Source organism: Morchella sextelata (genome assembly GCF_020137385.1).
Source record: "Morchella sextelata strain SCLS chromosome Unknown scls_24, whole genome shotgun sequence".
Taxonomy (NCBI): Eukaryota; Fungi; Ascomycota; class Pezizomycetes; order Pezizales; family Morchellaceae; genus Morchella; species Morchella sextelata.
In genome coordinates, this window is record NW_025408639.1 from 1,157,824 (window position 1) to 1,167,902 (window position 10,079).

The 10,079-nt window shown below is 47.4% G+C and overlaps 4 protein-coding genes across 4 annotated transcripts; 2 read left to right on the forward strand and 2 right to left on the reverse strand.

Annotated features, from left to right (window-relative positions):
• Positions 1 to 202: 202 nt before the first annotated feature.
• H6S33_007865 (uncharacterized protein) lies at positions 203 to 1,145 on the forward strand (the record flags this gene model as incomplete). The annotated part of the gene is made up of 3 exons (XM_044839224.1): positions 203 to 462; positions 520 to 806; positions 895 to 1,145. 3 exons carry the CDS (start codon positions 203 to 205, stop codon positions 1,143 to 1,145), a joined length of 798 nt encoding a protein of 265 aa, XP_044688738.1.
• A 1,655-nt stretch (positions 1,146 to 2,800) lies between these two features.
• On the reverse strand, positions 2,801 to 3,826 carry H6S33_007866 (uncharacterized protein; the record flags this gene model as incomplete). The annotated part of the gene is made up of 1 exon (XM_044839225.1): positions 2,801 to 3,826. The coding sequence occupies one exon, from the start codon at positions 3,824 to 3,826 to the stop codon at positions 2,801 to 2,803; it is 1,026 nt and encodes a 341-aa protein (XP_044688739.1).
• A 580-nt stretch (positions 3,827 to 4,406) lies between these two features.
• H6S33_007867 (uncharacterized protein) lies at positions 4,407 to 6,115 on the reverse strand (the record flags this gene model as incomplete). The annotated part of the gene is made up of 6 exons (XM_044839227.1): positions 4,407 to 4,789; positions 4,846 to 5,076; positions 5,135 to 5,558; positions 5,621 to 5,762; positions 5,827 to 5,927; positions 5,990 to 6,115. 6 exons carry the CDS (start codon positions 6,113 to 6,115, stop codon positions 4,407 to 4,409), a joined length of 1,407 nt encoding a protein of 468 aa, XP_044688740.1.
• A 2,614-nt stretch (positions 6,116 to 8,729) lies between these two features.
• H6S33_007868 (uncharacterized protein) lies at positions 8,730 to 10,079 on the forward strand (the record flags this gene model as incomplete). Its single annotated transcript, XM_044839228.1, has 2 exons — positions 8,730 to 9,363; positions 9,616 to 10,079. The coding sequence occupies 2 exons, from the start codon at positions 8,730 to 8,732 to the stop codon at positions 10,077 to 10,079; spliced, it is 1,098 nt and encodes a 365-aa protein (XP_044688741.1).

The following is a 10,079-nucleotide window of genomic DNA, read 5'->3' on the forward strand; positions in this document are numbered from 1 at the left end:
TGCATTGCGCACATGCCACTAACCGCACCAAACACACCCCGCCAGCCCACAAAGGACTGCCCCTCCACTACATCTTCTCCCTCAAACCTATCAACACTGTGACTGCTACCTCCTTCTCCTACCTCCGCCATCTACTCCATCCTTCTTCCACTACTTCTTCTCTCTTACAATAAAAACAATCTCTTCATCCCCAAGTACAAAAATGGTAAAATACAGGTTCAACATGTGTAATCAAAGGGCTGTAGTTGTCAGCTTCAAGCATTCCCCCAAGAAAAACACACTTAATCCGCCTTCTCCAGCCAAAGCCGCTGCCTCTCGACGTGTTGCTTCTCGCATGAAAGGCAGCCCACTCTGGCGTTTTGAACAGCTCTTGGAGAACCGTCACAAGCTCACCATCCTTGGTATCCTCCACGAGTGTGCTGGAGTTATCGAAGACTACATCTACAAGAACGACACTCCTAGGTGCAATTACAAGCCCTCTGAAAAAACTGTTGTCGAGCTAACTCTTGGTGCTATTAGAGGGAAACGAAAAAGGGAGGAGTCTTGGCCACCCTTTGGGCGCACAACGAAAATTGTCGAGTCTGCCGAGGAATTTCGGAGAATATTGTTCAAAGGAGTGTTGATTATCTATGTTCAGATGATCATCGCTGAGTGGAAGCAAAAGGTCTCACCCGCGATCGCTGAAATGACAGATTCCAGCATTGTTCTGGCATTCGTTTTCTATGCCGCCGGGGATGTGCTCATGATGTGCCTAGGACGCTGGGTTAGGTTTTACTTTGTTAAATTGTTGAAGCAGACGGTTGACGGTAAGTCTCTTCTCATTTTCGAAATTTTCCTATACTCTGCTTTATAGAGAGAAGAAAAAAAAGCAAGAAAAAAGCTAACTCAACCAAGACTTTGCCAAAGGTTTTAACAACCCCAGTGCACCATTTTTCAACACCTTCATCTTCCGCGCCACGGTAACGGTTCTCGCGATCCATATGTTCCATGGGAAATTCGAGCCCGTCGACTGGTGCTACTTCTTATACAATCAGGGACCTGACTACATCTACTGGTACTACAGAAACACAATCTTCGCTGTTGGGTGGTTGTTTGGTAAAAAGCTGATGGGCCACGTTTTGGGGGCCCTTGATGCATTTCTTTAAGGGATAAGAATTTGTGGATCCTGAAGTAAGGATAGCGATTATATATCGTGCTTGCTTCCGCGGTCGTTCTTGCGGGTTTCTTTGTCGTCAGAGTTGGTGGGTATGAGCATGGGACTAGTGAGGGTGGTTGGCGAAGGAATCCCCCGGTACTACACTGCTTGTTGTCAAAGACAAGGTTGCCCGCGGAACTTACATTTCATTTTCATTTCTCTCAATTCTTGTATTTCGTTCATTTCCTCAAAAAATATTTTTGTCGCTAGAGTACATCATGTCAAAAAACAAAACAAAAGTACAATCTGCTTACCTAACCATACGATATCGAGTGATTAGTTATGTTTATTATCGTATCCACAACCATATCGTGATTCCAACACCGCAAAGAGGGTTCGGGACTTATCATAATCCATACAGAAAACTAAAACACGAGGAAGAACCAATCAATGTTTCCTTTCCGCCGACCCAGCCACGAACGTGCCCCATGATCCATGAGTAAAGCCGTATATGCTGGAGTGAGGACTCGAGATATATAGGATCCGGACCATATGGACAAGGGATATCCGTATTCGTCGTTGGAGGCTGTTTAATTGTAAAGTATAACAAGATTCCTACCTGGAATTTCTCGACCTCAATTGCTCAGGGCTAACTTCGCCCCCCCCACGAGGGTACGTAAGAAAGCCATGAAATCAGCTGCAACTGTGCATGATTAATTGTGTCCCAAATATGTTTTTTTTGGAACAAAAACGCCATCTATCTGCCATCGCTGATGGTTGGGCCGAGTCCTTTCATTGAGATAAAATGACTGACCAGTAATGCAGTAAAGCACACTCCTAAACGGACGAGCACAAGATTGCCTAATCCTTCCTTATATAAACCCCCTATAAACAATTAATGAATTATCAATGTTTCAATCATATAAAACCCTCAACGCTGTAGGACGTGATGCTAACATAGCAGAAGGGACACGAAGTTTGTTAAGTAGTATATCGGAGTGGGACCTCCACCATCTTTTGTTCGATCCCGAGTCTGTAGAATCGGATTCATGTAAAGTATGCCTATGGAATACTTTTAGTTTGCCAGTTATTATACAAAAAAGACAGAGGCCAACTCACCTTCGACTGAAGCTAAAAGAAATTAAAGCGGGGGGTAAAAAATGTTTAAATATTGCTTCGTACCGGGAATCGAACCCGGGTCCTCGCCGTCGTACTTGTCTCCATACAATGCATTACCACTATGCTAATGAAGCTGGAAGAAATATGTTCCGGGGGAGATGGTAAGGTGGCTCTCCCTTCAGGTGCAATACCACACCCACTCCCATCACTACCACTATCACCACCACCATCACCATCACACCACAACGCCGAATAACGCGAAGGATAGCGCCAACCTCATCTCAACTACATATCACTGGGATTCTTCTCGAAACAGGGTCTGTTGATCGAATCATCCAATGCCAACTAGGAAGGATGGGAGGCGGTAGGAGGAGGTACGGTACTTCCATTAAGCTCGGAAAACATGACGATACTCATGGGCAGCAAAGGGCGCAAAGGTATAAAGTGGAAAAGGACAAATTTGTACCCCACTACGGCCAGGTCTCTGTCTAGTTTTACTAATATATAAGTTCTATGTAGGAAAACAATTACTCCAACTCTGAAAAACTACAGCCTACTCTGGGCCACCTTCTCTCCCCATTTAACGTAACCCTCCGGCGGACTACTCCAACTCCAATCCACATACTCGCCTAATATATCCCTCACCCCACTCCACAACTCTTCCAACCTCTTCAACCTCTCCGCGCTCACCTGTACGCCACCTAATTCCCCCCGCACTTCCCTAAACGCCTCTAAATTACTCTCCAACTCCTCTACATAGCTCGCACCCGTAATCACGCTCCCCTCCCAATTCTTAAACACCCAGCGCATCGCAACCCCCGCCAGCGACTCCCCCCTCTCCCGACACCACTTCTCAGCCTTCACACACCTCTCCTGCAGCTCCTTCGGCGCCGGATGGAAGTCTCCCGGATAGCTCCCCGACAGCAACTTCATACTCAGCGGCGACGCATTCAGCACAACATCCACACCGCCCTCTCCCTTCAGCTTCGGCACATATTCCTCCAACTTCCCATTCTGCAGATTATAGTGGCAGTAGCTCTGCACCGCATCAACCGGCCTTCCCAGTCGCTGCCGTATCAGCACCGCGAGCTCCGCAAGCACCTCCGGCGGATACCCGGAGATACCGACATACCGGATCTTTCCCTCGTCGGCGAGAGTAAACAGCGTTCGTACGGCCTCAACAACGGCCTCAGGAGTGACGAACTCAGTGTCGTGGCAGAACACGACGTCGAGGTATGTGGTGTTTAAGCGTTGCAGTGAGCGCAATACACTAGATCGGATCCACGAGGGAGAGTAGTCGAATGTTTGCTCCGCAATGCGCCCGGCTTTGGTCATGATGAGGTAGGAGTCGCGGGGCGCGGCGCTATGCTTGAGGGCGTCGCCGATGAGGATTTCGGACGGGCCGTAGTACGGGGAGGTGTCGATTGCGGTTATGCCGACGGCGAAGGCGCGGGCAATGAGTGCGCGGACGGGAAGGAGGGAAGGGTCCGGGTTCATTTGGGTGTTGTAGACGCCGCCGCCGAGGATCACCGGTGGGAGGAGGGTCGAGAGCTTGGGGCGGGGGTTGGCCATTGTTTCTTGGTGTATTGATGGCAATTGGGGGAGCAATTGAGCTTGAGGTGCGAAACAATTGAGGAATTGAAGCTATGAGGTAGGTGGATCTACTCCAGTGAAGTTGAGGAAGTTGAGGAGGCTACGTAGCTACATCTATAGCGCTTGGGTTTTTCATATCGGCATTTTCTATTTTTCTGGTTATCTGCGGTAGTAGCTGTTGCTGCAGGATTTACCTGTGCATGTATCATTGGCAGGGGTAAGGATCAGGCTGAATATATAGCAGTAGTACCGGTGCTTGGCGGCGGGGCTGCCTGCAGCTCACGATCATTGGCCTAATAACCGCAATGCAGCGGACGGCCCCAACGGTTTCCCCGGTTCCAGGAAGAACCTACTCTACTCTATCATAGCTGTAGCAGGATACAGAGACGGCTTGTAAAGTCTCAAGTCTATGTCTTTCACAAAAGAACCCCCATGCACATAGATGGGGTCGAGTTTGATAGGTGAGTACCTATACTATGATTCATATGTCTCATAATCTAGTTAAGGCTCGTTGAGTAATGCTGCTAAAACAAAACAAAACAAACTAAGAAAAAGTGCCCTATTTCTTCGTCTTATCCATCTCAATATCCTCAACTCCCTCTATATTCGCCTTCTCGATATCATCTTCCTTGGAAGTCTCCATTCCAACCTTACTGTCCAAGAAGCCATCCATCAGGCGCCTGGTTGGACCGTGGAAGTTGACTCCTATCGGGAAAGAATACGCAGCAACGAAGAATATCAACGGCACAAACATGGCAGTGCCAGTGTTGTTGAATCTGTCTGCTGTGACGGCTAGTAGCGGGGGCACAATGGCACCGCCAATGATGGAGGCGACAACGACCGTTGATCCCGTCTTTGTGTGTTTTCCGAGACCACGGATAGCAAGAGTGAAGATTGTAGGGAAACAGATGGACTCGAAGAAGAGCACGAGCATGAGGCAGGCTAGCAGGGAAAATTAGCTACGGTTTGACCTAGGAATAGATTTCATGGCGACATACCCATTCCAGCATTCCCAGTAGCCCCGACAGCTGCCGACTGAAACGCGATAACGCAGGTAAAGTAGACAAAGAAGACTTTACGCGGGTTGATGAATTTCATCAAAAACACACCCAAGAATCTTCCAACTGCGAAGCAGCCCTGTGCACCAGCCAGAAAATTGGCTCCATCTGCTGAGCTGGTGCCTTTTCTTACTTCAACCACGTAGTTTACAAAGTATCCCGCAATACCGACTAAACATCTCAGAATTAGCAACAGAGACCAGCAGATGGTATAGAGAAGGATAACTACCTTGAGCGCCTACATAACAGAACTGGGAGAAAGCTCCCCACCATAGCTGATAATGCTTTGTTATCGGCTTTGCATCGTCTTCTGTAAACACACCTCCAGTGGCCTCCATCTGGCGCTCCATATCTGCATCCGTGATCTCTGGGATTGTCGATATATAGAAAACACCGGCAAGGACAAATACGAATATCGCGATACCAAGATAAACCCACTGCACGCTTTCCAGGGAGTTCTCATTCACATTCTTGAAGAACACCTGCGACGCCAAAACGGGGCCGACGACTGTACCGACTGCCTGAACGGCCTGTGCTAGATTGAGACGCATCTCAGAGTACTTTGGGGGACCGCAGACCGCGAGGTACGGGTTGGCGGCGGATTCAAGAGTACCCAAGCCGGAACCAATGATAAATGTGGCACCACAAAATCCCTAGATTTTTGTCAACATTGGCCCTCCTGCTATCAAAGGGGGAATTATTGAGGATTTCTTACACCAAAGGACCGTTTTAGCGCTGCAGGCCAAAACAATAGTGCGCCGACTCCATACAATGTCAATCCAAGCATGAAAGTAGCCTTGTAGCCAAATTTCCGCAGGCAGTAGCCTCCATATGTCAATGAAGCAATTGGATACGCGCTACAAACGGATTAGTATCAGATAAACACGTCCAAATCCTAGGAAAGATAGTAATATTACGAACCCAAAATAAGCAGCCTGGAGACCTGAAGACCGAGACCTAGTAATCCCTAATGTGGTTTGGAAATGCTTATTGAGCACATCTAACAAGCCATACGCAAAGCCCTAATCAAAATTTCTGGTTAATACAAACAATTCCTCTAAAGAGCGGTAGGCGATAAACATACCCAGAGGAAAAAGAGAATCGTCACTAGACATAGCGGGAGTATTGACTGTCGAAGCGTGAGATTCGACGCGTTGGTGACCTGATCATCTCGTGCTCTGAGACTGCGTTTTCGAAAGAATTTCGCCATTGTATGAAGGAAAAGAAGAATGATTACTACGACCTAAACTTTGGGATCGGTCTAACAGGCAAGGTAGCTGACGAGGGGAAAAGAAATCCGGGGAAGAGCGTGAACTTATCAAACCTACGCGGTAATATTTACCAACACGGGAACCTTTGGGTCCGAGAGATCTAGGTGCCTAATTCCCAGCTTTTGTTTAAGGATAACAAAAAAAGTAATATATCTAGATATAGATACCATACCCGCAACCGGTAGGCGAGACGCAATCCTAGGGAATACACATGGAGTTGCGATCAGGTATCAAAAGCCGTGCACATGTAACATAACGCCGTTCAGATCAGTGTATCTGCATCATACCGCACCTACAACTCAAACACCCGCCACCCGCGCGTATCACTTACTGAGTGCAAATAAAGTAGCACTCTAACTAATTCTCCCCACTCTTCGCCAATCGTGTCTGTCTTTCCTGCACGCTCTTTGCCTAAACATTCCCCGATTGTGAGACACTCGCACCGCCCCTACTGGCAGGTAGAAGCACACAAGGTACTCCAGGATATACCCCGGACGTTCCCCCGCCTCTTCGCCTAGTAAACGGCCCGGTGACCGGCTTCCCCACAGTCTCGATGCGGGGAGAAGTGTTCGGTGGTCATTAGCCCGGTGTGCGAAGGTCATTGCACATACGTAACTAGGGAAGATGACTTGGAAGATGGCCAGTCACGAGTGGGCAAAGCTTGCTCAACCTATTACACTGAACATTCCAATTTCAAGGAGTATCCTAATACTTTTTTAGCTCGTCGAGGAGTGGTGGGTAGTAAGCGAGCGGTTGGGGTCCATAATATTTATTTGCTCATCGGAGTTTGAAAATGAGGAGGGGTGCCAGCAATTGATAAAGCGATAGCGGGGAAGCTGCGTAGATTATCTAGTATGAGGACGTCCGAGATATTAAAGGAATGAAAATCTGGTAGATGTGAAGTTAATCATAATGTTATCAGCGGAGTATCAATTTTGGCCGCCATAAAGTACCTACATATGTGTACTTTAAATTACCTCGCAAACATAAAGGCACTTAGTACGTACATATGTCAAAACCCAAAAGACGGGTTCAAAATTCCAGTAGAGGTCGGCCAACTAAAGAAAACTAAGGATGGGTCTTATCTGGGACTATCTTTGTAGTCTTTTGTTTGTTTCCTCTAGGCCGGAGAGTAATCTCAAATTCCCCACAATCTACGTAGGCCTAGAATCTTGTTTTGACTGCGATTAGTTTCGGCTCACAAATCGATTCGGTTATGTTAGTTGGTCCCAATATGGCCTGTAATTCAGAAATATCGGATCAAACCATAGATATAGCTGATCGAAAGATATCGATATTAAGGGTGTTCGGTCCATTAATTAGATTCGGGATATCTCCTGTGATCTCAAGTTTTCTTTAGGATTTGCCTCTGGTCACATAGCAAGAGGTTGAAAGGACGTTGGCTCAGAGGTTAACAAGACTACGCAAATTTATACATCTTGTAAGTTATGACATGTGTTGTCTTAATGACTCAGTATCAAAACCATTAACACTACATGTAGGGCATACATGTAGTACAGCACTGCAGTGGACGTATACATGTAGTTATCAGAGGAACCGCACGTTCCCATGCATTGCAATGTGGAAAAAGACAAGTACGAGGAGGCTTCTTATTGCCAGAATTATACATATATGTGACAAGCTGTAGTCAAACCATTGAACGACTGTCGAATCTACGTGTCTGCAAGACACATATGGACATGTCAATAAAAAGCCAGAGACTCCTAATTCTGGATTAAGAGAGACTGCTGAAACCTTTCCTTTCTTGTTCATATGTTATTATCGTTAGCTCATTATCAAACAATCCTTCAAAAATCCTCGTTAAACATCTCTCCTGATATGATCTTATACATAATTAATGGCTTTAAGCCACATTATACCACCACGTTTTGGTCGTTATGTTCCACCGACCTATCACGCATCTTTCTGGTGTGCTTCTCGAACAAATATGATTATCGCATGTCCTGAATTCTCAGCCAATCGGTTGGGTGGATATCACGCTAATTTTCAGCCCTCTGCACCGCTCGAGTGGATGTAACAATTGATACCTAGAGTAGAGTACTTGTATCCCGGTATTTGTTGTTCTTGGCAACCTACTAATCGCAGTAGACAGAGGTCTCAGGTAGGTACCGATTGAGATTGAATATTAAGGATTAGTGATAACAAGACTTGGAGCCCTGAGATGAGAATTTCGAATCTTCGGCCTGGACATATATACGGCAAATACAAGACATCAAAGAAATCTGCTATCAAGAGCTTTGGACTCTCGGCAAACCAAGCTTCCAAATTAACCGCCTGTCCAATCACGAAGCACGTCCACCCGTCAAACCGCGGAGATCTTGGACAACCCCAGGGATAAAGCCAGCCCTAAATACCCTGCGGGAGAAAGGTGGGGGGTTGAAATACTCTAAATATATGACGGAATAGAGCCGATTAGAGGGAGAAACACACCTGTCCTTGAACAACCTGATCAATTGAGGCCTCCTGGAGAAGCTATACCACGTAAAACCACCAGTCCACAAAGTCTAAACCAGTATACCAGCAATTGCAGCAATGTCTTCACAGAAATACCTCCTCGACTCACACATCCACCTCTTCCGCACGGAAGACCTCTCAAATCTCGCATGGATGACCCCCGAAAACCCTCTCAATAGCCAGCACTCAATCCACGAGTACCTCTCCACACATGTCCACAACCCGACAGCGCGCAAGCCCCTCGGATTCATATTCCTCGAGACCGACCGCAAAACAAATGTTTCCGCCACAACCTCCCCCGGGTGGGACGGGCCCCTCGCTGAATTTGCCTTTGTCTACAACGCCGGAGCAGGGCGAGATCCAGCATACAAAGCCGTGGCAGATAAGGTCCTGGGGATTGTACCCTGGGGACCAGTCCCGGGGGGGAGCACAGCAATGTATAATTACATAAGGCGGTTGCGAGAGATTGCGGGTACAGAGAGGATAGATTTGTTAAAGGGGTTTAGGTACTTGGTTCAATTCTGCCCGCAGGGGGTTATTCTAGATGATGCATTTGTGGATTCGCTGAGGTGGATGGGGCAGCAGTCTTATGTGTTTGAGTTAACGGTGGACTGCCGGAGTGTTGGGTTGTGGCAGCTCGAGGAGGCGGCGGAGATGATTAAAAAGGCACACAAAGATGTGCCGGAGGAGAAGAGAGTTAGAATAATCATTGGTAAGCTCTTTTCTACACGATCCCTTAGTCAGTACCGAGTTCCACTCATTAGTAGTGCGAACACTACTCAGAGAGGGGTTTGCCGAATTACTTGTGAGGGCCGGGTGCTCGCCACAGGGCCCGGAAAAAGTTCTGAATGGCCAGAGGTGCTATTTGCCACCAAGAGCCGCAATCGTCCTTTAAGCCCCACTGTCTGTAAACGAAGGAAGAGATATATCTTTTAGTTATAGCGCGCTAACAAAGTGCTTCAAGATCACTTAGCCAAACCCGACCTCAGAGTGGCCCCGAAGGATATTCCCACCAACCAATTCTTCCTCACATGGAAATCCCACCTCCTATCGATCCATAATGACCAAACCTACATCAAGCTCTCCGGATGCTTCTCAGAGCTCCCTCCAGAGGTGCTGATACAGCAAGCCGGCCAAGACAGGGAGCAATACTTGCTCTCCATCCAGGAATACGTGCAACCGTGGATCCAAGCCGCATTGGAGATTTTCAGCACAAAGCTGGTACTTTGGGGCAGCGATTGGCCAGTGTGTACCATCAATGGGGGCAAGGAAAGAGCGTGGGCTTTGTGGGTTGAGATCACGGAGAGGGTGTTTATGTCGCTGAAGATGAGCGAGGAGGAGAGAGAGGATGTGTGGTGGAGAAACTCGGCCAAGGTCTATGGAGTGAGCCAGGCGGAGGTGAAGAAAGACGTAGCGAGTAAGATTTAA